General features: G+C 44.3%; 3 protein-coding genes across 3 annotated transcripts; all 3 read right to left on the reverse strand.

The window, feature by feature from the left end:
• LOC123723702 (uncharacterized) lies at positions 1-4,080 on the reverse strand. The gene is made up of 7 exons (XM_014214209.2): positions 3,131-4,080; positions 2,670-2,793; positions 2,297-2,568; positions 2,041-2,213; positions 1,642-1,834; positions 605-1,172; positions 1-495 (listed from the first exon to the last, which is right to left on the reverse strand). Exons 3-6 carry the CDS (start codon positions 2,442-2,444, stop codon positions 925-927), a joined length of 762 nt encoding a protein of 253 aa, XP_014069684.1. The 5' UTR covers positions 2,445-2,568; positions 2,670-2,793; positions 3,131-4,080; the 3' UTR covers positions 1-495; positions 605-924.
• Positions 4,081-6,409: 2,329 nt separating this feature from the next.
• Positions 6,410-10,322, reverse strand: ervk-19 (endogenous retrovirus group K member 19, envelope). The gene is given in 1 exon segment (NM_001139925.1): positions 6,410-10,322. A coding segment is annotated over 1 exon segment (675 nt). The 5' UTR covers positions 8,888-10,322; the 3' UTR covers positions 6,410-8,212.
• A 2,569-nt stretch (positions 10,323-12,891) lies between these two features.
• On the reverse strand, positions 12,892-26,533 carry LOC106612809 (uncharacterized). The gene is made up of 15 exons (XM_014214321.2): positions 26,292-26,533; positions 23,062-23,391; positions 22,296-22,604; positions 21,006-21,299; positions 20,718-20,874; positions 18,928-19,097; positions 18,278-18,565; positions 17,819-17,982; positions 17,536-17,695; positions 17,063-17,344; positions 16,265-16,427; positions 15,358-15,518; positions 15,085-15,160; positions 13,880-13,913; positions 12,892-13,701 (listed from the first exon to the last, which is right to left on the reverse strand). The coding sequence occupies exons 1-15, from the start codon at positions 26,356-26,358 to the stop codon at positions 13,531-13,533; spliced, it is 2,826 nt and encodes a 941-aa protein (XP_014069796.1). The 5' UTR covers positions 26,359-26,533; the 3' UTR covers positions 12,892-13,530.
• Between the last annotated feature and the right edge of the window lie 293 nt (positions 26,534-26,826).

Raw genomic sequence — 26,826 nt, forward strand, 5'->3', positions numbered from 1 at the left:
TTGACGTCATTGGTATATTTTTTATTAAAAACCTTCTCTGTCTAGAAGTGCTTCAACATAATCGCAGCATTGCATTCTGCAGTCTAGTTTCAAAGGGTATTCGCAGGCCTCACTCGTCTCAGTGTACATGGCACAGGATCTAGATTGGCCACTAGGGGAACACGGGTGATAATGTTATTCTCAGCCAGTTCCCAGTATCTTCTATACCCATGCTCTCCATCCAGATAGAGGGGGCAGGGAGGAGGCGTTGCAGGGGGGGGCTGTCTGGGGCTCGGACAGTGTCTGTGTTCCTCACCCGTGCTCTGACCCAGAGGAGGGGGAGCAGGCAGGGATGGAGAGAGCGTGTGCTCCCCGTGCTCTGACCCAGAGGAGGGGGAGCAGGCAGGGCTGGAGAGAGCGTGTCCTGCAGTGCTCCAAGGCCTTGTATCCCACAGTGCCCCTCTCAATCCTAGAACACACAGCTCAGGGGAAGAGAGGCTGGGGTTGTTTCAGCACCTAGTGAGACAAGGTGAAACAGCAATTCATAAATGGATTGTGATTTTTAGTAGGTCTAATAAGAACGAGTGATACTGGTAGCTTTGGGAGGCAGTTTAGAGATGACTACCTGGAAATGCAGAGAGATGTTTCTGATGTCCCTCTGCTTGGCATGGGCAGCCTCCCTGATTAACACACACAAAGGCCCTGGCCTTGGAGAAGGCAGACAGGCAGTAGGCATTGGTTGGACCTCATCACATAGGTACGCCTTCAGCAGCTCTGCTCTCGGCGGAACAGGCTTGAGGCGGTCAGGAGAGAGGCTTGCTGTTTCGCATGGGCAGGTTGAGCTCAGAGCGCAGGTAGGAAACCACAACCAGTCCGTCCCACTCTGCCTGGAGGAAGTAACATAGGGGTCGCAGGGATGGAGCTCCTACACTCACGACCCTGATGTCATCCTTGCGTCCCAAGCTGTCCTTCAGGGCTAGTAGTCTGTCCCGGGCCTGGATGGGTCAGCTCATTGGTGCTCCTGACCCTGCCAAAGGGCTTCTTGGAGTCTTGAAGCAGGGTGTTCAGGGTTTGGCTGTGAACCTTCACCAGCTCTCCTGCCAAACCAGCACTAAAAACCAACACAAAGGGGTCGCTGGTGTTGGCCAAAGCCAGAACACGTTGCTCCAGACTTTGCAGCAGGCCTGATAAGTCTACAGAGATGGCAAAAGACAGTCAAAGAAATGTTCCTTCGTTTAATCAGAAGAACAGATTCCTATGACTGCTGAAGGTTGAACATGTAAGTAGGGTAATGTACTTAAAATTCATAGGATATGAGTTCTAATCTTTAATACAGTAACAGTCAACTTTGGACACACCTACTCATTCAAGGGTTTTTCTTTATTTTTACTATTTTCTACATTGTAGAATAATAATGACATCAAGACTATGAATGAAATAACATATATGGAACCATGTAGTAACCAAAATAGTGTTAAAGTAGCCACCCTTTGTCAGCTAATGTTTTTAGCTAGGTTTTTTTTAGCCCATTGATTTTGATGTAATGTTTGAGTCACTCATATCACAATTGCAGGAAATTAGCTTTAAAACTGCGGAGGTTGCATGGGTCCCGAGGTGGGGATTTGTTACTACGCCACACTACTACAGAAGCACTGGTCTAACCTTTGAAGATGATCTTCCAGTGTTTGTGTTTGAGTGTGGGGCTGCTGAGTTTGGCCAGCACAGGGAGCTGCTGGATGAAACGCTCAAGCAAGGTCTCCTGCAGCACAGCATCTTGGGAAGGGATGGTCCTGGCAAGGGATACCGCCTGCTGCAGCCGCTCATCCACTTTCTCCTGGGCTCTCGACACAACAAACTGACACCAAACATTTATATTTTTTTTTACTTTGGTCATTTAGAAGACGCTCTAATTCAGATCGACTTAGTCAGTGCATTCAGCTAAGTTTAGTAGGAAAAAACTAACGTCACAATTCTTGCAAGTAGACTCACATTAACATGAAATTAACAGTAGGTGAAAATATTAGTCCTTCCCATATCAGATTCAATAAGCATACTAGGTACCTTGTTGATCAACAGAGAGGCTATTAGAATAGAGCAACCAGACAGACACCTTGCTGATGAGCAGCAGCCTCCACTCTTGGATCTGGGCGGTGGAAACATCAGCTCCCACAGTCCTTTGTGAGCTTCCATCTTCTGCCTGGCTTCGGTTACAAAAGTAAAATCCAGAGGGTTTCCTACAGAGAGGACAAAGATAAGAGAGTGAGGAAGGAGCAATGTAAACACAGGGCAGGAACCCTCAGTCCCTCTCTCATCTCACCTCTGAGACTGTTACTGGTCCTGCTGAGCTCTGTCAAGGCGAGCAGAGACAGCATACACCTGTCTGCACATGGTCTTGAGCTTGTTGAGCATCTGAGCAGCATTCTGAGTGGGGTCCAGATATGGTCCAGAGGTGGTTTTAGTCTCATCCAGGTCGTGGGCCAGGGAGGAGAAGGTGTTGTCCATGGTGTCAGCCATGGAGGAAAGATGCTGGCACACTGTCTCTGCTCGCTGCTTCAGGAGAGGAACAAAAATGTCCCACAGGTCCAGCATCTAATAAATAATAACAAACAATATCTGTAGGTAGCTCTTCTTCTGATGACTCAAAATAGGTACAAGAAAATTATTCAGACAAATCAAAAGCTATGTTTAACCTGTTCCTCCAATACCAGCTCATCTGGGGTCATCTGTCTAGTTGGTGCGAACGGTTTCGTAGAGCGAGTGTAGGTACTTCAGTTGTTATTGAATGTCATTAGACATTTTCGCACAGCGTTTCACCTGAGGGAATAAATCCAATGGGGTTGATTAAAATATAAAGTATTGATTAAAGGAAGCTCCTCAATCAACAGTCAACAAATCCCCCCTCTATGGAGTTCAACAGAGGCCCTGCATGGGGAAGCAAAACCACACATTCAGTATTCTTCCCAAATGGCTCCCTATATAGGGCACTACTTTTGACCTGGGCTGATGTGCAGGGCCGCACAATCAGATAACAAGACCATAAAAAGTCCCCAGTGATACCAGTAAAACACTGCCACACACTCGCACACACATGCAGTAACTAAGTTGATCTAAAGTCACACAGCACATGCAACCAAAAAAAACACCAACATACCCACACCTATCTTCTCCTGGATGTGGGAGCAGGTGACGATGAGCAGCTTTTTTGAGGTGGTGAGAGAGGGCACTGTGCGTACCCTGTCAGTCCAGAAGCGCACCTTCTGAATGTGCTCCTCGTAGTGTAAGGCAGGCATGCCCCTATTGGTCTCCAGAGAGGCTGGATTCCATTGGCTGGTGAACAGATGGATGTCAACCAACCGGGAGTGTCCCTCACACAGCTGCTGGATCTCAAGCCCAGCCTCCTGTGGGTCAAGGGAGAATCAACAAACATTCCATGGTCCGAAACCAAACGTTTTGAAAGATAGGGCATCGTTGTAGAGCTTTTCAGAGAAAGTAGTTAAAAGATAAAGTGTGAATGATCTGTGTGATCCTGGCTTGCTCTCTCTGGACCTCCTAAACCCCAGCGTTGAGGCTGAGCTGCCATTCCAGCTGTTTCCTGGACAGTGGGCAGTACTGCCCTGTCAGCCTTTGTCCTGGACCATCAGAGGGGTCAGCTTGGGCAGCACCAGCCTGGGAGCTGATAGAGCACACTGATGCTCCCGCTTGTAGAAGCTGCTGACACCAGTCGGCTCACTGTCCTTCTCCCAAAAAGCTGAGAACCATGCACATACAAACACAAGCGATGAGCGTAAGAAAATGTATATCGTTGCCTGTTTTTCCCCCAGTGCTTTAACTCCTGTTTACCATGTATTAGACATTTTTCCTTGGTAAACCATGTTATGGGATGAACAACATATTCTATCAAATTATGGACTGTGGTACAACTGGGGAGATAGCTAATCTCCTGTCCTGTCCAACATTACCTGTGATAACTCCACACTGCCCTTTCCCACCTGGACAAAAGGAACACCTATGTGAGAATGCTATTCATTGACTACAGCTCAGCGTTCAACAGCATAGTGCCCTCAAAGCTCATCACTAAGCTAAGGACCCTGGGACTAAACACCTCCCTCTGCAACTGGATCCTGGACCTCCAGACGGGCCGCCCCCAGGTGGTAAGGGTAGGTAACAACACATCCGCCACGCTGATCCTCAACTCAGCGGTGCGTGCTCAGTCCCCTCCTGTACTCCCTGTTCACAATGACTGCACGGCCAGGCACGACTCCAACACCATCAAGTTTGTTGATGACACAACAGTGGTAGGCCTGATCACCGACAATGATCAGACAGCCTATAGGGATGAGGTCAGAGACCTGGCTGTGTGGTGCCAGGACAACAACCTCGCCCTCAATGTGATCAAGACAAAGGAGATGATTGTGGACTACAGGAAAAGGAGGACCGAGCACGCCCCCATTCTCATCGACGGGACTGTAGCGGAGGAGGTTGAGAGCTTCAAGTTCCTTGGTGTCCACATCAACAAACTATCATGGTCCAAACAGACCAAGACAGTTGGAAGAGGGCACAACAAAGCCTATTCCCCCTCAGATCCTAAAAAGGTTTTACAGCTGCACTATCGAGAGCATCCTGACTGGTTGCATCACTGCCTGGTATAGCAACTGCTCAGCCTCCGACCGCAAGGCACTACAGAGGGTAGTGCGTACGGCCCAGTACATTACTGGGGCCAAGCTTCCTGCCATCCAGGACCTCCATACCAGGCGGTGTCAGAGGAAGGCCCTAAAAGTTGTCAAAGACTCCAGCCACCCTAGTCATTGACAGTTCTCTGCTACTGCACGGCAAGTCTAGGTCCAAAAGACTTCTTAACAGCTTCTACCCCCAAGCCGTAAGACTCATGAACAGCTAATCAAATGGCTCCCCCCCCATTTTATGCTGCTGCTACTCTCTGTTTATTATCTATGCATAGTCACTTTAACTCAACCTACATGACTAACCAGTGCCCCTGCACATTGACTCTGTACCGGTACCCCCTGTAAAAAGCCACGCTATTGTTTTTTTACTGCTGCTCTTTAATTATTTGTTACTTTTATTTTTTACTTAACACTTATTTTTCTTAACTGTATTGTTGGTTATGGGCTTGTAAGTAAGCATTTCACTGTAAGGTGTACACCTGTTGTATTCGGCGCATGTGACAAATACAATTTTATTTGGCTATGGTGTTCACTACCTGAAAGGGCCATTGTTCACAGCTTTCTTTGCAAAGATTTCTACCACCTCTGTGCCAGTCAGAGGCTCTCTGTGCTTGGCATCTTTTCTTCTGTCTCTGTCTTGATCAGCCATCTTTACCCGGGACACGTCTCCATGATCTGTAAAGCTGAATCAACAATGGACACCACAATACTAAATGTTCTATCTGAATTTTTTGGAAAGACCACTGTCACATTTGAACACAAGTGAAATGAAGCAGCAAACACACATGCTCACTGCTTAACCTACTTGTCCAGTGCAGATTCCTCAAATGACACTGGAGTAGCTTTGACAGCGATATCAGTCCCCAGCACTGAAGCAATCAGACGAGGTCCCTCCATCCACAGTGACTTCCCCAATGCCACCTCAAGACCCACTTCTGCCACTAGGCGAGGGAGATCCACCATGGACAGAGGAGTGAGAGCAGGGGAGATGTTTCCAGTGCTGAGGGCTCAACCTGGCTTGGGCTTATACATGAAGGCTGGTGAGGAGGCATGGTGCTCCTGAGACTCCAGTGGTGGTAGTGAGAGTAAAGAGGCCAAATTGGCTGCTGGGATGGGGTCCCTTTTCCTCCCTCTAGGGAACCATCCCTTGGCCTTGCTGTGCCTCATGCATGGTCCTGTGTTGACTATCTCTTTTTGGAGCAGGCCTAATTGCAGGATGTTCTGTATCATTAGTTCTGCCACAAAACGCCAAGCTTTAGCCACTATTTGCTGAGTTCGTCTTCATATTCCTCTGTTGAGCCCATTAATGAAAAGAAAACTCCCAAGAATTCCTGCCATAAATGAGGCAAACAGCACAACTTATCATTTAAAGGGATGTCAGATTTTGCAGATACAGATGACATTGACAGAAAAGATAAAGTCATGGGTAGAAACTTTGTTGTGGCCTACATTATCTTTGACAGGTTAACTTTTTTTTAGGCAAGAGAAGATATTAGAGAAGAGACAAAAACAGGAAATACCTCAGACAGCTTCGCTACCCAACTGTTAGTTAGCTAACGTTACAGTTAGCAATGAGGGCTCGAATGCAAAAAAAAAAATCACTGCGTGTAAAAGTTGATCTTATGGGAGCTAGCTCGGTAGCTTGCATGAATATATAACTGTCCATTTAGATGGGAAAATGGCTAACTAGCTTTATTAACTATCTAACTTAGCTGTTTGAATGTTAAATGATGAGACAGAGGCATTGATGCGAGTAACCAGTCTTGTTCAGTATATAGCAATACATCCGGGTATTTCAAGCACACCGGTAAAAACACTGGAGTTGCAGTAATTAACATTTACCAACAGATGGCATCACTGTGCCATCTTACACCCATAACATCTTCCCTTTTATAAAATAGGACAGGAGCTGTCAATTCACTAACAAAACAAACCTAGTAATAATTTCCAACATGAACAGTTTAGTTTTTTTTTTTCAGGTAACAACTTAACACATTTTGATACGCTCTTCACTTTTATCTCTGTCTGTCAACAATCCCTAATGGGAAACCTACAGATTAAGTATTTTTGGTGGCTGGGACAGACGCCCACAGCGTGAAAAGACTTGTCTGCGAGGACTGCGGGTTCCCGCACAGGCGTGTCACCTGACTGTCTAAGGGGAGTATTGATGGGCGAGGGAGCGGCCGACCTGTGATCCCCTGGCTCTTCGCCCAGTGCCTCAGGCCCCATGTGACTTGCTGGGGTTCTGTCTTTTGTCATGCGACCCCTTTGACCATCAGGGTTCTGAGTAGGTGCTGGCTCAGCAATCCGAAGGTCAACCCTGTTACGAAGGTACAGTGATCCATTCACCTCGACCAAGTAGGAGCGTGGTGCCACTTTCTGTACACAGGATCCGAGTCTCCAGAGGCCAGTCCGGTCCCCTGGTAGTGTCTTCATCCGCACCGTTTCACCCACCCTGAGCTCAGGTAAGTCTTTTGCTGATTTGTCATAGATGAACTTGGAGACCTGTCTTCTGTGACGTAGCTTCACCAGCACGTCTGTCACCACACATGGCTCCAGGAGAGTGCTGGCTACTGGCAGAGCTGCTTTTAAGCGCCGTGCCATGAGGCGCTGGGCCGGGCTGCTATCCATGCCTTCTGTCAGAGTATTGCGCCACTGCAGGATTGCTTTCCAGGCATCTTTGCCCTCTCGCAGAGCTTTTTTGCAGAGGTTCTTTGCGATTTTGACTGCGGACTCCGCCTTCCCATTAGCTTTTGGGTGTCGTGGTGATGAAGTGAAGTGCTCGAATTCCCAATCTGCAGCAAATTTTCGGAACTCAACTCCGGAGAATTGGGGTCCATTGTCTGAAATTACCCTATCTGGCTGGCCATAGCGGGCAAACTGAGCCTTGCAGCGTTTGATTGTTGTCTCTGCTGAGAGGTCGGGGAGGAGGTCAATCTCCCAGAAGTCTGAGTAATGATCGACTACCAGCAGAAAGTCTTCGCCACTGTGCTGGAAGAGATCTAGACTTACTATCTGCCAGGGGCGCATCGGTAGCTCGTGGGACATCATCGTCTCTCTCTGTTGCTCAATGGCATATTCATTGCAGATTGTGCATTTACTGACATAGTCTTTGATTTGACTCTGCATTCCTGGCCAATACAGTGTGTCACGTGCTTGTCTGTAACAGGCCTCATTTGTTATGTGACGAGTGCACGCGCGCCAACATCTCAGGGCGCAGAGACCGGGGAATAACGACTCTCTGACCCTTGAATATTACTCAGTTTTGAACACTGAGCTCCTCTTTGACTGGCCAATAATCTCTGACGGCTAAAGCAGTTTCTTCCTTGCAGTCGGGCCAGCCCATCAGAATCACAGACCTCAATGCCTGGAGTTGCTCGTCCCTGTCTGTGTGCTGTCTGATTTGTATAAGGCGCTGGTCCGTGACATTGAGGTAGTCAGCCTGGTTGATGTGTTCAACATCCACTTGCTCTGTTTGTAAGCTGCACACTGTGTGTCGTTCATGCATGGAGCGTGTGTGAGTGCCTGATGCAGTAGCCCTGCTGAGCGTGTCACTCACATACATCTCTGGCCCTGGCTTGTACACCACCTTGAGGTTGTAGTTTTGTAGGGCCAGTAGCATGCTCTGCAGTCATTTCGGGGCATTCAGGAGAGGCTTGCTGAATATAGCAATAAGGGGCTTGTGATCTGTCTCTGCGGTAATATTGTTGCGCCCGTACAGGTAGTGGTGGAAGCGTTGGCATGCAAACAATGCTGAGGCACTCCTTCTCTATCTGGGCATAGTTCTGCTCTGTTGGGGTGAGTGCCCTAGAGGCGAATGCCACAGGCTGGCCCTCCTGCATGAGGCAACAGCCAAGTCCATACTGGCTTGAGTCACTCTGAATCGTGACAGGTTTTGACACATCGTAGTATCGCAGTACAGGTGTCTGGGTGACCAGTTGTTTTATTTCCCTCACCGCTGCGTCATGTTTTGGGAGCCAATGCCAGATGGTGTCCTTGTCCATGAGCCTCCTTAGTGGCTCACACACTTCAGAGAGCCGCGGTAGGAACTTGGCCAGGTAGGTGACGAATCCAACGAAACGCTGCACTGCCTTCACGTCAGATGGGTGGGGCATTTCCAAGACAGCCTTCACTTTTTCAGGATCCGCCTTCAATCCAGTGAAGGACAAGATGTGCCCATGAAAGCGGACCTCTGGCACTTTAAACTGGTGCGTTGAAGACATCATGGTACTTGCTTAGGAGTGTCTCCTTGTTCAGGGGCCCAGCCTGGACATCGTCTATAATGTTAAGATCAGCTGGGATGGTGAAGTTAATAAGTCCAAGGCGCTCGCATGTAGAACCTGACAGTAATGGCTGTTGACTAGCCTCAACTATTTCAAACTCAAGGGTGTGTTTCTGGCCACGTAAAACACACTCTGTCACAAACAGGCCTAAAGAGGTCATGAACTGTCCTGAATACAGTTTCAGCTTGGTGCTACTCTGTGAGTTTTCTCTGGGCGCGAGCCTCCTTTTGTCTTTAAGGCTCATAATGTTACATGTGCCCCCTGAATCTAGCTGGCATTGCTGTGGTTTATTATTAAGTAGCAGACTGACAAACCACTTTTGTCCTTTTGCCCTCACTGCCCCTATGCACTCGCTAGCATATACATCCTCTGTGCTGTTGTTCCCTTCATCTGTGTTTGTTTCAATGGAGTGCACTTCACCCTCCTTTCTCTTGCTTTTCATGCAGACCCTTGCGAAGTGATTAGCTGTACCACAGGATTTGCATATTTTCCCATAGGCTGGGCAGTGTTATTTTCCTCATCCATGAGAAATGCCACAATATCGGCACGTATTGGGGTTGTCTGCTGCAGAGTTGGCTGTAGTATTAGCATTAGCTGTGGCAAAGGGGAATTTCATATGTTGTCTGTCTTTCTAGTTCCATGGACCTTATCCGTATATCTGTAAGCTCTGCTGCACGGCATGTCTCCACTGCCAAGACCAGCGTCAGGTCACGTTCTCTCAGCAAACGTCTGCGGGGGCCCTCATCAGTTATGCCAAGCACTATCTTATCTCTGATCAGTTCATCTCTTAAAGCACCATAGTCACATGTTGCTGCCTTTTCCCTTAGCCTAGTAACAAAGCTGTCAATTGACTCCCCGTCCTCCTGTTTGCAACAACCGAAAACATAACGCTCGTAGATAACGTTCTTTGCTGGCTTAAAGTAATGTTCAAGAGCATCAAGAATAGCTGTAGCGTTACCTTGCTGAGCTGCTGTTAGGTTCAGGTTGTGTTTGTATACGTGTCGGCATTCTGTTCCCATTATAGTCATCAAAGTGGCAGCCACTACCTCATCGTCCTTTTCCTGAAGTCCCGTTGTAGTGCATAGTCCTCCCATTCACCTCTAAACGTATCCCAGTTTGTGCTCCAGTCTCCGCTAAGCTTAATAACGGCGGGAGGGGGAATGTTCGCTGCCATGTCTAACCGGTGCTAACAACACTGAAGCTAACTAGCGAACTCACTCTAGCTAAGGACAATTCCGGCGTCCGGCGAAGTTTTACTCAAATAAGCATTTTTAGGGGGTAAACCAGAACAGGTGACTTTCATTTGCGGAAAGCATGGTTAGTTATCCGACTCTGACACCATGTTTGAATGTTAAATGACGAGACAGGCATTGATGCGAGTAACCAGTCTTGTTCAGTATATTGCAATACATCCGGGTATTTCAAGCACACCGGTAAAAACACTGGAGTTGCAGTAATTAACATTTACCAACAGATGGGATCACTGTGCCATCTTACACCCATAACATTAGCTACCTAACATTTCAAACTTGGTCCACCGCAAAATATTAGTAGGTCTCGTTCCCATAGTTACATGGGACGTTACGTCAATTTTTATGGCCCATGTTGTGGTATCTCGTATGTTCCACAAGGGGGCGCTAGTAGATGCTAAATAAGTAATTGGAGTGTGAAATATAGTTTTTGTCCATGCATGAATAAATGCTCATAATAGGATGTCAAGGTCCACGTCTTAGTTTGAGAGAGAGAGAGAAATATTTGTAATCCAAGTGTATCCAACTTTGCGCTGGATTTGGTAATTGTGCAAATGATAACTGATGTTGATCTCAGGACAAAAATGGCACACTCTTTTGTATAACATTCATAGCCTGTCACTCACTATAATAAGGAATTGACGTATATATTTTTGTTAACTTTAATTTACATAATTTAACATGGACTAACCCTATACCAGGATTTAAACTGCATTATTCACAACCAGAGTAGTATAACATATAGTTGACTCCCCCAGAATTGGTAAACAAGACACTAATTTCTTACTTTATGATCGGTATGAAGAAACTTGTCACATCACACATTTAGATTAAACTCATTACAGCCAGCAGCAGTCTGTATTGAAATTATGCAAATCCTGATCCAACCTGATTTACTTTATTCTCTCAGGTGAGAATAAATATTACTGCTCTTCTGCAAGTGATGAGGTGAGCTCTATTAGGAGTGTCTTATTTCCCAGACACCCTCAGGGTTAGTGCAAAGAATTTAAACTGCGTGTGTGTGTGTGTGTGTGTGTGTGTGTGTGTGTGTGTGTGTGTGTGTGTGTGTGTGCACTTATGTGTGTGTCAATTAATTTAGTCTTAAACCTGTCAAACAAGGCAGTTTCAATAACAAGATAGACATAACAAGATACACATTTACAGTAACTTTAATGATAATGCTCTGGATTTTACAACATTAGATAACCAAATTGAACAACATTTCAGAGTTTAGCATGACAAAACAGTAAAACAAACAGTTGCTACGCTCAACATCATTTCTAGTAGTTTTACAAAACATTTCTTTACAACATATTATGATTATTGAAAACACCAAAACATGACATACATAATAATACACTAATAAACAAAACAACATTTTCTGAAAAATTCACAAAATAATGCATTTTAATATCCTGGCACCAGACCCATCTCAGTGTTCTCTGACATATAGTATAAGCCTGTGGTTGCCTACAGTCAAAAGCTTGCTAATGGAGAAAAAAAAATGTCTATCTATGTAATGTATCTGTATCTACAGTTGAAGTCGGAAGTTTACACACACTTAGGTTGGAGTCATTAAATCTCGTTTTTCAACCACTCCACAGATTTCTTGTTAACAAACTATAGTTTTGGCAAGTCAGTTAGGACATCTACTTTGTGCATGACACAATACATTTTTCCAACAATTGTTTACAGACAGGTTATTTAACTTATAATTCACTGTATTACAATTCCAGTGGGTCAGAAGTTTACATACACTAAGTTGACTGTGCCTTTAAACAGCTTAGAAAATTCCAGAAAATTATGTCATGGCTTCAGAAGCTTCTGATAGGTTGATTGACATCATTTGAATCAATTGGAGGTGTACCTGTGGATGTATTTCAAGGCCTACCTTCAAACTCAGTGCCTCTTTGCTTGACATCATGGGAAAATCAAAAGAAATCAGCCAAGACCTCAGAAATAAAATTGCAGACCATAAGTCTGGTTCATCCTTGGGAGCAATTTTCAAACACCTGAAGGTACCACGTTCATCTGTACAAACAATAGTACGCAAGTATAAACACCATGGGACCACGCAGCCGTCGTACCACTCAGGAAGGAAACGCTTTCTGTCTCCTAGAGATGAATGTACTTTGGTGTGAAAAGTGCAAATCAATCTAAGAACAACAGCAAAGGACCTTGTGAAGATGCTGGATGAAACAGGTACAAAAGTATCTATATCCACTGTAAAACGAGTCCTATATCGACATAACCTGAAAGGCCGCTCAGCAAGGAAGAAGTCACTGCTCCAAAACCGCCATAAAAAAGTGTGAAGAAGGATAATTATGTGGATACATTGAAGCAACATCTCAAGACATCAGTCAGGAAGTTAAAGCTTGGTCGCAAATGGGTCTTCCAAATGGACAATGACCCCAAGCATACTTCCAAATTGTGGCAAAATGGCTTAAGGACAACAAAGTCAAGGTATTGGAGTGGCCATCACAAAGCCCTGACCTCAATCCTATAGAAAATTTGTTGGCAGAACAGAAAAAGCATGTGCGAGCAAGGAGGCCTACAAACCTGACTCAGTTACACCAGCTCTGTCAGGATGAATGGGCCAAAATTCACACAACTTATTGTGCTTGTGGAAGGCTACCCAAAAAGTTTGCCCCAAGTTAAACAATTTAAAGGCAACGCTACCAAATACTGAGTGTATGTAAACTTCTGACCCACTGGGAATGTGATGAAAGAAATAAAAGCTGAAATAAATCATTCTCTCTACTATTATTCTGACATTTCACATTCTTAAAATAAAGTGGTGATCCTAACTGACCTAAGACAGGGAATTTTTACTAGGATTAAATGTCAGGAATTGTGAAAAACTGAGTTTAAATGTATTTGGCTAAGGTGTACGTACACTTCCGACTTCAACTGTATGTGATGTTGTAATGTTTTTGCACCATGGAATTTAGGGACCTCAATGGAAATAAGTCTCTGACTTTTGTGATATTACATTACATTACATTAGTCATTTAGCAGACGCTCTTATCCAGAGCGACTTACAGTAGTGAATGCATACATTATTTCATTTTTTTTGTACTGGCCCCCCGTGGGAATCAAACCCACAACCCTGGCGTTGCACACACCATGCTGGCATTGCAAACACCATGCTCTACCAACTGAGCCACAGGGAAGACATCCTTGTCAAGTTTTTTTAAATGCATTTACTGAGTATGTTTTTATTTTTACCTACCAAATTAAATCAACCAGTCTCAAATGACACCCTATTTCCTATACAGTGCACAAGTAGTGCTCTATATAGGGAATAGGGTGGCAGTAGGGGATGCACCCTGTTATTTACACAGTGGATCTGGCATCAATGACAATAGAGTAGCTGAGCAGCTGGTTGTACTCCTGGCCTCCTCCTCCTGGTACTGTCACTGCTGCCTTCTCCTTCCTCAACTCTGGAGAGCACAGGTCCTGGGTCAGAGAGGTCAGGGGCGCCAGCGACTCGCGCTTCTTACAGGACTTCAGAGAAGATAGGAAACAAGGGGACAAAGCATATCAAATGTTGAATAAAGACCTATGGATAGAAGCTATAGGAATAGATGAATGAACGCAAGAGGACCATTCTCAAGAATTCAAAGCGTGCATAGTGTTTTTTTGAGAGCTCAACAGTTAGAGAAAAAATCTAAGAAAGACTGACCTTAGATGCTGGGCGGTCTCCTCCATTTATTTTGCTGTAAAAAAACAATTAAAACAATTAATTGTCCTCATCCTCACTAAGAAAGTTGCATGGCCAAATGTACCTGCATGGCCCAACTGCACCCCTTGGAGACGCTGTAGTATGAGTGAAAATACTTCCACTGAGCCACTGAGTGTGTGAACTGTGAATGCATTATGCTACGTGAATATATAAGTAGAATGATGGTGACCCAAAACATCATCATTGATCTCTCTGATGTCAGAAGCAGTAACTCTCATCTCTCATGATCCCCATGACATCAACCAGGCCAATGAAGACCTGCTCTTTTCAAAAAGTGTTGCTAGTGCTGGTGACCCGTGGGTGACGCAAATCTCGGAATAGCTATTCCCCTGGGGCGTCATGTTTTCTCTTGCGTATGCTGTCCGACTGACTGACCTTTCCAAATTAGCCTGACGGGATCTTCCCACAGGAACCAGGGATAATGGGACAGTGATGCTCATCGCACCAATGGCACCTTGACCAAATGTACTGACCAAAGACACAATGAATCAGCCTGAAGTGCAGTCAGTGTGTCTGTGTCTATATATTTACCATCCCTTCTCACACGAGTCATGACAAAGAGGAAGTTAGTCTACATCCCAAATGGCACCCTATTCCCTACACAGTGCACTACTTTTGACCAGAGCCCTGTGGGAGAGTTTTCATTGACCATTAGTGGATTTGTGGATCAGATGCTTTTAAAGACATTTAGGATCTCAAAGTGTATCCAAACATTGTGGTAGTGAGACACCTGTCTTATTATCTGATCAGATCCAACGACAGCAACAAGAGACAACTGCTTTATGCATTTCTTTTATTCCAAGCATTGCAACTGGGATTGAATTACAATATGAATTCTTCAGCTGTGAAGTTTTTGTATAGCTTACCTTACTTCCAGAGTAGTAACTCAGAGTACAGCTCTATAGTTGCCCTATGATAACATTAGATGGAAAATAAATCTGTCTTTACCACAGAAACGGAGAGAAGCAGACTGTGTGAGTTGTCTGGCAGAGTTGTGGTGGCTGATGTACCTGTCTGCTCCAGCCACAGAGCATCCTGTTTTTTGAATAGCTCTCTGCTACTTTTGTCATGCCTAGCTGTAGTAACCATCAGACGCACAGACCTGGTTTCCTGTTTGTCACCTGCCAACCTGCTGGTCGACTCACCAGAAAACACACAAAGTGACGATGAGGAGGATCGTGATGGCCGCAGCCGAGGAGAAGCAGACGATGAAGACCATCACTGCACAAACACACAGGAGAAAGACATCAGGTAACACAAAATGGAAGTAAATGGAATGGAACACCTGTTGTAAATGGAAGTTAATGCCAATGATATGTAATAATATGCCAATCATTTTGGGATGTTCACCAGAAACCATTGACATATCTTACATTTTGTTGTATCACTGATGCAAGATAAGGTGAGTGTACACTCACTGAGCTGTTGATTTTCACTGGTGACCTCCACTTGAATGAGGACTGAGGCCTTATGGTGGTAGAAAGAGGCGTGGCAGGTGTAGAGGCCCGCATCCTGCTCCGTGACCTTTGATTGGAACAACAGAGCTCCGCCATCCATCTGGACCAATGAGCCATCATTTCTTCAACACACAGCAGGACACAGAAGGTCATTACATAGTACACACGTTTCTTTGATCTGTTTATCAGCTAAGTGGCAAAGAAGACAGTCATGAAGAGAGAATAAGATAAGCAAGTGAGGGGGGAAACTGCTATCACAACACTTTTTGATACCTTCCAAATTATGTGGAAAACAGACAAAAAAGTAATACAAAACCACTGCTATAGTTGACATTGAGTGGCATAAATCTATATCTGTATATCTACTTAGGTGTATAAATAAGTAACTGTATCGTCCACCTTAGCAGATACGAACACAGCTTTACACAGAATAGCTTGACAGAATAACTCCAAACACAATTTATGAGCCTGTGTATGGGAGGACAGGAGAGTGTCAGGTTTATGAGTCACTCATTGTCCCTGATAAAAGGTGTTCTTTAGTACCACTGACCACATGGCCTGCCAGTTAGGAAAACCTTCTCCAGGCCCCACAGCACAGAAGTCCTGATAGTATCTTAATAAGCCATAATGGCAGCTTTACGACACTGCACTTATTTGATTGTCTAGTTAAAAGCTCTCATAAAACAATACATATGAGAACTTCCATCTCGACGAAAACAATGTTTGTACAAATTACCGGCCCTGTGTAGTGGTAATACTACCCTACTCTGTCTTCCATCCTACTGTAGTGCTCTCACTCAGCCTCCACAGCTCAGAAGCTGAAGGAAAGGAATACAGTAGTAAAAGAGAGTCTAGCAAAGAGTATTACCTGTGACAGGTGAGGTTGTAAGTTGGTACACTGCCATAGACTTTGAGCAGGATCCTCTGGTTTTGGAAATTCTCCTTTAGGGACATTCGGTGTATAACGAACTCATCTCCATAAGGTTTGTACAGGGGAGTGGTTTGGTTCAGTACTCTGACAGATGAGATGTCTAAGAAGGGGAAGGGGAAGTGGTCAGCAGGGGGCAAAAAACAAACCACTCCCTAAATACATACAGTTAATAGACAGGTAGTTGTATGTGCTTCTTTCACATGCATTGCTTGCTGTTTGGGGTTTTAGGCTGGGTTTCTGTATAGCACTTTGAGATATCAGCTGATGTACGAAGGGCTATATAAATAAATGTGATTTGATTTGATATTTGACTGTTGACTGGGATGATGGAGCATGGCATGCCTGGCAAGTACTGTATGTCTATGAATGTCATGACAGAACTGTCAGTACACTCTTAGAAAAAAAGGTGCTATCCAGAACCTAAGAGGGTTCTTCGACTGCCCCTATAGGAGAACCATTTGAAGAACCCTTATTGGTTCCAGGTAAAACCATTTTGGTTCCAGGTAAAAACCCTTTTGGGTTCCATGAACAAACCTTTCTACAGAGAAACCAAAGAGAGTTCTTCCTGGAACCAAAAAGGCTTCTCCTACTGGGACAACTGAAGAACCCTTCAGGAACCCTTTTTTCTAACAGTGTACAGAATGTATGTGTAGTATAACAAGTCTTTTGTGGTGCTGGGTGCTTTATATAAAAAAGGAATCATTTCTGTTTGTATTTATTCTCTATTACACTTACAGTATCTGGGGACATGGACTGTCCTCCGCTCCTTAAGTCCATGGTGATTTTGAATGAGGCAAATCAGGTCCTGTCCCTCGTGGAGGGCAAGTGGGAACTCATAGGTGAGGTTGGTTAGCACTCTCACACCTTCATACCCAGAGCGGAAGGAGATGTGGCCTGTGGTGTTGTCAGGTAGAACCCAGGAGAGGTGTGCTCTGATCCCGTCCCCTCTGTACTCACACACAGCCAGCCACAGAGATCTGCTCTGCCTCGCAACAAAAACACGCATCACAGGGGACTCTGAGGGAAGGGAGGGAGGGAGTGACATTGTGTGGTGGTTGGATACAATGGATACGTCCCTAAATGACACCCTATTCCCTTTATAGTGCATTACTTTTGACCAGGGCCAATAGGGGGAATAGCGTGTTATTGGGGATGCACATAATGTATTGTGGAGAAACATGGATGCTACAAGTCATAAAGTCATTTACCGAGTCCACGCAGCAGTATCCCTCTTCTCTCTGGCCTCTCAAGACCCAGCTGATCCACCACACAGGTGACATTCTGACCAGAGAATATGGAAGTGGGGAGCCTCAACACACTACAGACCGTCACAGAGCCATTGGCATGGTGCTCAGGCTGCCCCTGAACCTGCAAGCGAAACATATGATAGAATTTGCAAATTATATCCAAATGATTGCTGGGTTTTTTTCTTCATTTTTGCTGTATCTATTTTTGGTTCAAATCACCCTTTCATTTGTTCTTTCCCTTTACCTGCTCCTGCCCCTCTTTAAGCTGACTGGTACTATTGTCACTGTCTCCAACACTCCAGGAGATAGTGGCAGCAGGTCCAACACTGTCCACAGTGCACTGCACCAGTGTGTATGCTACGTCTTCCTCCCACTCAGAGCTGGACTGGATGGTGATGTTAGGAGGAGCTGCATGTAGATAGAACAGCGATATAGGATACATGTTCTCAATGTAAATAAAATAACAGAGATATAGGATACATGTTCTCAATGTAAATAAAATAGAGATATAGGATACATGTTCTCAATGTAAATAAAATAGAGATATAGGATACATGTTCTCAATGTAAATAAAATAGAGATATAGGATACATGTTCTCAATGTAAATAAAATAACAGAGATACATGTTCTCAATGTAAATGTTTTATTTTAACACTAGAGCTTTAATTGATGGTGTTTTAATTGATGATTTGTTGAACATACCACACACAGGTATAGTTATCTGTCTTCTTTCTGGCAATACAAACACAGAATGATCTATCACACACTCCATACTGAGCTCCTGGGCTGAGCAGGCAGGCAGGACTAACACACTGCTGACAGAGTAGGTTCCATTATGGGATGTGAGACTGGACCAGGAGGGCCCAGACACACCCTCAGGTAGAACCCAGGACACATTGGCAACAGGGACAGAGTCTGCAGCCAGGCACTCAATGAACCTGTCACCCAGTCTATCTTGAACATCAATCCTTATGCTGGGAGGAACAGTCACTAGCACACAGAGAGGAGGAGAGAAGGCAATAAACATGCTAATCACTTAACTTTACAGTGTGCAGGAAAATAAACATTCTGATTTATACTAACAATATTTCTTACATTTAAAAAATACAACTTATGATAGAAGTCACTTGTATTAACATAATGCTGGCTCGCTACAAATTACAGACTGCCAGATATGGCTACCAGTTGTCAAATGATGAAGATGATATGTAACCTGCATCCCAAATGATATGATATGTAGTCTACATCCCAAACATTTTAACAGGGCCCATTGTCACTATAGTGCACTATATCAGGAATAGGGTGCTATTTGGGACGCAACCTATGATATGTAGATAAGGCTCTGCTCGTACCAGACTGCTTGACTTGTGGGTTAATGGCAATGTCCAGCAGTACAGATGCCCTGTGGCTGTAGTAGGAGGCCTCACACTCATACAGCCCTGCATGGTGGAGCTCCACAGGACCCTGCAGGGTTAGAACACTGCCAATCACCTCCACACCCTCAGGGAGAGACTGCTCTTCTCTAGGAGACAACACAAGACCAGACACTGTTACAGTTAGACACTCAATTCAATTCAAAGGGCTTTATTGGCGTGGGAAACATATGTTTACAAGGCCAAAGCAAGTGAAGTAGATAATAAACAAAAGTGAAATATACAATAACAAATTAACAGTAAACATTACACTCCAACGGAATAGAGACATTTCAAATGTCATATTATGCCTTTATACAATGTTGCCACGATGTGTAAATAGTTAAAGTACAAAAGGGAAAATAAATACACATAAATATAGGTTGTATATACAATGGTGTTTGTTCTTCACTGGTTGACCTTTTCAGGTCACAAATATTGCTGCTGTGATGGCACACTGTGGTATTTCACCCAATAGATATGGAAGTTTATCAAAATTGGGTTTGTTTTCGAATTATTTTTGGGTCTGTGTAGTCTGAGGGAAATGGAAATATGTGTTTCTAATATGGTCATACATTTGGCAGGAGGTTAGGAAGTGCAGCTCAGTTTCCACCTCATTTTGTGGGCAGTGTGCACAGTGTGCACTCTCCAAAGGAGGCAGGTAGCCGTGGTTGGAGCGTTGGGCCAGTACCCGAAAGGTTGCTGGATCAAATCCCTGAGCTGACAAGGTAAAAAAAAAAAGTGAACCCACTGTTCCCTGGTAAGCCGTCATTATAAATAAGAATTTGTTATTAACTGACTTGCCTAGTTAAATTAAAAAAGAGCAGCACCTCTAAGAGCTTTTCTCCTCGCATAGTTAGATCCAGGAATAATGTCACCAACTTGGTGATTGCTATTCAAAGTTGATTAAAAAAAATTGGTCTGGCTGCAGCAGATATCTTCTCACGCCACAGATGCTGTGAGACATACACTATTGTTGCTATACTGCGACATATAGCTCAGACAGGATGGTGCGTTACCGCCACCAACAGCACAGGTGGTGAAATTACATTTACAATTATAAGATCGGTACTACCTATTGTGTACTAGCTAGCTAGCTAGTGTGTACTAGAACAAGCATGTACTATCTAGCTAGCTAGTGTTGTACTAGCTAGCTAGTCTGTGCCAGCTAACTAGTGTGTGCCAGCTAGCTAGTGTGTGCTAGCTAGCTACACAAGCAACAGTGGTTAATTAACATAATGCCCAGACGGATCGGAGCTAGTGCGCCGACTGGTATGTTCGTAGCACGTTACCAACAAATGTTTCAATTACAGGTTGTACATAAAACGCAAAAATACCATATGCGACGCATGTGCTTTGAGGTTTGTCGCCCATGCGGTGTCAGCACGCAAAATCTGCAGCTGGATGCTTCTAAAAAAATCTCCAGGATGTGTGTCTAGTGCCTGTCTATTGCCTGTGGTTTTCAACCAAACCTCTCACCACAGCTGCCTAACACGATATGTATGTGATGTTAACACCTGTGTTAATGATGCAAATAGTAGTATAGCAACAATAGCAGAAATGAATTAAATTGCTATAAGGCAATTTTATTTTTTGTAACTGTTTGCTGATTGATAAGATTATCACAACATGTTAATGTTGTCCTTTATCTGAGATGAACTGAAGTTAACAATCAAGAGAGATCAACAGAGATCTTGTCTGTATTATGATAGTAGTACAGGTATTCTTACTTGGTGCATACGATACTGTAACGTGGTACATCCCCAACGACCTCTAGCCCGATGGTGATGTTGCTCTGTCCTTCCACCAGCACCACTGACTCTACAGCCTGGCGCTTGTAGCTGCTGTCTGCCAACCCTGGGTTCAGCAGCCGAACAGCAGACAGATCTACACAATAGGAAGTGAAAACAGAATATCCAACACAGAATCTGTTATTAAGTAGAGTAAATGAAAAGCAGTCTCCGAAGACCATACTTTTGGCTCCAAATCCTCAGTTATGACTTGTGATCAGTACTCACAGAATGCCGGCAAAGTGGTGGTCCGTAGCTCTCTGTGTGGAAATTTGGGGTGGTCAAACAGGCAGGTGATGTTTTCCCCTTCATGAAGCTCAGCTGGGAAGCGGTATGACCTGACCAATGTGTCTGCTGCATCCATGACAACCTCCTTCTGTAGCATGGAACTGGTCTCCTGATTGGGCAGCACCAGGGTGATGTCAGCTCGGGGTCGTCCTCCAGCAGCACCACAGGTGACCACCCAGAACTCCTCTCCGTCCTCTAGAACCAGGTATGTCTCAATGGTCACATTGGGAGCCACTGCAGGCAGAGAGAAATACTAATTTTACATGAGCAGGTGGGAATGGTCCATCACTATAACAGCAGTGAGTCCTGGGCCTCTAGGGCTGAGGTTTAGATTTTTGAGAAGGCTGAAGTGAAAGGATAGACGTATGAAAGATAAACACAGGGCATAACAGGGCTGCCGGTTGGGTTTAGGAGGAGAGTGCTGACTCTTCTCACCTGTTCCATCTGTTCAACAGGCTGCAGCTGAGTGCAGATCTGCTGGTGGGGCTGGAACTACAGGACTATGCCTACATCCCAAATGGCACCATATTTCCTATAGGACTCTGGTTAAAAGTAGTACACTATATAGGGAATAAGGTGCCATTTGGGAAGCACCCTATTTCACACATCTCAATACAGACTGACTGCTGATATTGAAAGGCATCACTCTATTGCCGATTATCAAAGGCTTTGTTTGATACTACCACATATGGATAAGGGAGGATATTTCTGTCATATGATCCTCTTTGACATATGGATACAGGCTGTATATCAAAACGTGTCTCCTAATGTGGTAGGGAGGGATATCGAAATATGATGAGAATATGATGATGGTGTATGATCTGTCTCTGTCGTGCCACAGCTGATTGCGAGGACTGTACAGGAAACACACAATACCTGGTACATGGGGGGGAGTGGGGAGGTGACCACGTGGAACAACAGGCTGGGGAAAGGAAAGTAAACATCTGTGCCAGTGAGCTCAGGGTGGTGCCAGCCCCAGCATAATCCAATATCTACAGATCATTCTCAGACATTGATTCTTAGCATCACAGGTCATGTCAGAATTAACCTCTTCCCAAACTAAATCCTTGCCCACGAAAGTAAGAAATGCCAAGTACTGTACACACAAACATACACATCAAGGATGCATCCCAAATCTTGTCCCTATTCCTGGTCAAAAGCAGTGCTCTATAAAGGGAATAGGGTGTCATTTAGGATGCAGTCCTTGTGTACATGAGCTGGCAGGCTTACTGAAGGTCTCCACCCCCACTGTGACATGTGTGGTGGGGTCAGGCAGGGTTGGGTGCTGGACCACACAGGTCACCCTGTCCTGGTCCTGTAGGTGGGTAGGGAAGCGGAGGATGCTGGTCATAGTGGCAGTGCCATTGGTATAACTGGTGTTCCTCATCTCCACAGAGGAGTTGTCAGTAGGAGGACTGCCGTTGATCTCCCAGCGAATCAGAGCCATAGGTTTACCATTGGTAGCTGAGCATGTGACTGACTGGTAGTGGGTAGCGTTGTCTGTGTCCTCTGTCACCACTGTGTGGATATCAGGTCGAGCTTCAAAACAAAAAAATTCAAACACATGACGGGGATGATGCTGGTACAAGAAACAGTTATGCAATGGATGTCTGTATGATTCTGTCTTTGCTATGACCTTGAAGGTACGGATACAACAGGCAATGATAATGTCAGCCACATATTCTATCCAACCCCCCCTTCCCCCCCATTGTCATCATGAGGCCATATTTTCTTCTGTTGTTTCTCTCTACAATCTAGGTGTTAAGTACTTTTGCATCACCCATTAGAGGCCCCCTTTGAATACTCTTAAAATGCATCCTTCCTTCCTCACTTCCTTGAAGTAATCAATGATCTGACATGACATAACTGGTCAAAGCAATGCAATGGAAAGTTTGTTTACACCAATTTTGTCATCTCAGATTAGTGATTACTTTTAGGAGGGGAAAAAGGAAGGATGCAGTATTCAAATTGGGCCATATTCTTCAATCAAGCTTACCCAGGACAGTGAGAAACATGCTGTTAGTGATCTCCTCTTCATCAGTGGCAAACACACATGTGTACTCCCCCTGGGCCTCCAGAGTAGACACCCTCATCTTCACAGTCAGATTGGTGGGAGAGGCTGGGGCAGAGAAGTCTGGGTCTTTGCTGAAAGCCTTGTTGTTCTTGTAGCCTGTTAATTTCTTCATCGATCGCTTCATTCTAGAGTCTGGGCGTTTCCATGAGGCGTCTGTGATGTCATTCTGTCCCAGGTACTGACAGCGGAGGAAGATGTCCTCTCCAAGGATCCCAATGACGTTACGGTCAATCTCCATGTCCTCCTCCATATCTGTGAGAACAAAAACATTGTGATATGCATAAATGATTAGTAATTCTGTCATGATGTGTCCCAAAGGGTCACCATATTCCCTAGTACACTACTTTTGACCATAGCTCTATGGGCCCTGGTCAAAAGTAGTGCGCCATTTGGGACACAGTATGAAGTCACTCACAATCACTCATATCTCAGTGGGATGCACTTTGATTCATTGACGAGATATTCCATATACGTTGCTAAAAACAACCAACAGCAAATGTGATTTATGTTGAGAAGGAGGGGCAGTGAGATGGTGGATGTGTGTTGGTGTGATTTCTATAAAAAGGGTTCCCTGTCTGTGTGTGTCCATCCCATTGTCTCTTGGTGAGACTGGATGAAGCAGCTGCTTGTGTCCCAAATAGCACCCTATTCCCTATGGGCCCTGGTCAAAAGTACTGCACTATAGTGAATAGGGTACCATTTGGGATGCCACCCTTGTATATGGGGCAGAGAACATAATGACTGTCAATGGAAACAATCACTTTGTGGAATGCAGAAGATAGAGATGCTGCAGTGCTGATAAGTAAAAAGTAATATGCACTAAGTGATGAGACATCTCTCTAGACTAACATGGGTTATCTGTTGATCCAAGGCTAAAGACGAGGACTGAACTGTGCACATTGATTGTGACACTTAACAAATGCAGCCGGGACTGATCCCACCTGTGGAGATTTAATGGAAGACTCCATTTTGTTAAAGAACGGAGCTACAGTCTGTCTCTAAGACATTGGACCTGATTAGGGGATTTTTCAGTGAAGGGGACATATAATAAAGCAGCCTGACAGTTTTGAGTGTTGGGAGGATGATAGTACACAGAGTCCAATGCATACCAACTCAGTCTCCTCTCTCTGGTCTCTCTATTATGGAACACTTAAGGACACAGTTGATCTATTAGCCAGTGAAAATGGGAGTCAAATGGAACCTTAAGTGCCGAATGATGACAGCTGAGTACATTGGGTCATGGGGAACACTCAATGGATACCCAGTCTAACACTTCACATCACCTATCCTATAAAATACTGCTGTTGGAACACTTTGATGAGGACCACACTTATGTCTCCAACTATAAATACTCTGACCAAATCAATTCAGAGAACAGCAAGAAGTGGTGGGTTGTATATCACAACACATGGAAACAATCAGAACGTTGAGAATATCCCAAAATGCTCACTTATTCATTTGTCACAGAAATATATCTTGTCTTGTGGGTTTATGGTTCATAAAAATGGAAAAGGCATAAAAAATGTGCATAACTGAGGCACACTTAAAGGATGCACTGCAAATAAACACATAGTAACAGCCTGAAATACACAATAATGTCCACTAGCACTTTTTCTGTGGCCCTAAGACACTGACAACTATCTCTGTTTAAAGTTAGGTTGCTTTATGTATAATGAACAAAAATATAAACACAATATGCAACAATTTCAAAGATTTTACTGAGTTACAGTTCATATAAGGAAATCAGTCAATTGAGATACATGAAATAGACCCGAATCTATGGATTTCACATGAATGGGCAGGGGCGCAGCCATGGCTGGGCCTGGGAGGGCATAGGCCCCTCCACTTGGGAGCCAGGCCCACCCACTGTGAAGCCAGGCCCAGCCAATCAGAATGAGTTTTTCCCCACAAAAGGGCTTTATTACAGACAGAAATACTCCTCAACACCAACCCCCCACAGACGATCCCTTGTGGCTTATGGTAGAGAAATTAACATTACATTCTCTGGCAACAGTTCTGGTGGACATTCCTGCAGTCAGCATGCCAATTGCATTCTCCCTCAAAAACTTGAGACATCTGTGGTATTGTGTTGTGTGGCAAAACGACACATTTTAGAGCGGCCTTTTATTGTGCCCAGCAAAAGGTGCACCTGTGTAATGACCATGCTGTTTAATCAGCTTCTTGACATGCCACACCTGTCAGGTGGATGGATTATCTTGGCAAAGGAGAAATGCTCACGAACAGGGATGTAAACAAATGTAGGCTACCCAAGTACCATATAGGGCCAGTATATCGTAGTATAGTCACATGACGCTGCTGCGGTTTCATCTTGGCTTCTACCCAACAGCAGGTGTTCACGTACATGGATGTTTGCAGATGATTCAATGTTCAGAGGGTAGCAAGACAACTGAAAATGTAAACCTATATTGACAAAGAACTGCTTTTGGTCAAACAAATAGATCAGTGCGGTGATGTAACTAATGAATTGTATGATGATGTGTTAGTGGAGAGATCCGGGGATGGAAAGTCATACTGTCAGTGTAGTGGTTCTAACCTACAGACTTATTTATTCCTCAGAGGCACTCATTCATCTGCCGATTGAAAATACACTCTGAAGAGGTTCCTCAGTTAAGTTCAAACAGATCAAACTGTGAGGTTTTTATGACTAACATAAAATATAGTTGACTAACACCACAGGGATTTCCCCTAAACACAGTGGTACACTTAGTGGAGCCATTGCAATACTATTAATGGTATCACTGAAGGTCATGAATGGAACTGAAAAGGTTATAAAGCAACCAAAATGGTTTTAATAGCTGACACCATTGGACAATAATTGCAGACTAACAGCCAATATTGTAATATAAACATATGTCAGCAATAAACTGTTGTTTAAAATAAAATTAATCGACTCCATCCTTTTAGTGTGTTGATAATGCTATAGTTAAAATGCATTCAGAATATTTCAAATGGATTCTGCTCTTGGGTGTATTGCTTGTAAGCCTTTATATTTAGACTAATCAGGCAGGAAAACTATTGCACCTCTGTTCGGTGTAAAATGCCACAGGTTAAACAAGCCTTTAAGGTCTAGTAAACTTAACCCATAAACAGAACTGTACACTCACAGATGGATTATAACTCCTCAGACTTACCCAGCATGTCCAAGCAGTGAGACACATTTAGGACAAAGCCCAAAATCAACAGCCCTGAGCGTCTCATGGTGGTATCACTGAGAGTGATGATTCAATTTGACTACAGCAAGTCTTCCTATGAGGGTATTTAAATGTGTGTGTGTGTGTGTGTGTGTGTGTGTGTGTGTGTGTGTGTGTGTGTGTGTGTGTGTGTGTGTGTGTGTGTGTGTGTGTGTGTGTGTGTGTGTGTGTGTGTGTGTTCAAGAGAAGCTGTCAGTCAGCTGTAGAGGGTGTGTGCTCCAAACGTCTGAGCAGAGCTGTTTTTATAAACACACACACCACACACACACAGTGTAGGCTATGTTGTTTAGAACCACTTTGCCCTAAATGTTATTATGTGCACAAATCTGTTTGAACAGAACTGCTTCTTCTATGGATTAGTTGTTATTTCACATCTCACTTAGTAGAAAACCAGCGTTTTCACTTCCTAGTAGTAGCAGCTGAATGTCATACTGCAGGATATGTCTGTTCATCTCCTCAGTAGCCTCATACTGTA

This window comes from Salmo salar, chromosome ssa09, assembly GCF_905237065.1.
Source record: "Salmo salar chromosome ssa09, Ssal_v3.1, whole genome shotgun sequence".
Lineage (NCBI taxonomy): Eukaryota > Metazoa > Chordata > Actinopteri > Salmoniformes > Salmonidae > Salmo > Salmo salar.

Bases quoted from the DNA above. Each gene is read 5' to 3' on its own strand.
- LOC123723702 (XM_014214209.2), bottom strand. From the start codon at position 2,444: ATGAGACTAAAACCACCTCTGGACCATATCTGGACCCCACTCAGAATG. The intron at 2,214-2,296 runs GTGAGATGAGAG...TCCTCTCTGTAG, and splicing joins GACCAGTAACAGTCTCAGAG to GAAACCCTCTGGATTTTACT. The intron at 1,173-1,641 runs GTTAGACCAGTG...CCATCTCTGTAG, and splicing joins CTGGAAGATCATCTTCAAAG to ACTTATCAGGCCTGCTGCAA.
- LOC106612809 (XM_014214321.2), bottom strand. From the start codon at position 26,358: ATGAGACGCTCAGGGCTGTTGATTTTGGGCTTTGTCCTAAATGTGTCT. The intron at 20,875-21,005 runs GTGAGTACTGAT...CCTATTGTGTAG, and splicing joins CACCACTTTGCCGGCATTCT to ATCTGTCTGCTGTTCGGCTG. The intron at 18,566-18,927 runs GTACGAGCAGAG...TCTGTGTGCTAG, and splicing joins CCCACAAGTCAAGCAGTCTG to TGACTGTTCCTCCCAGCATA.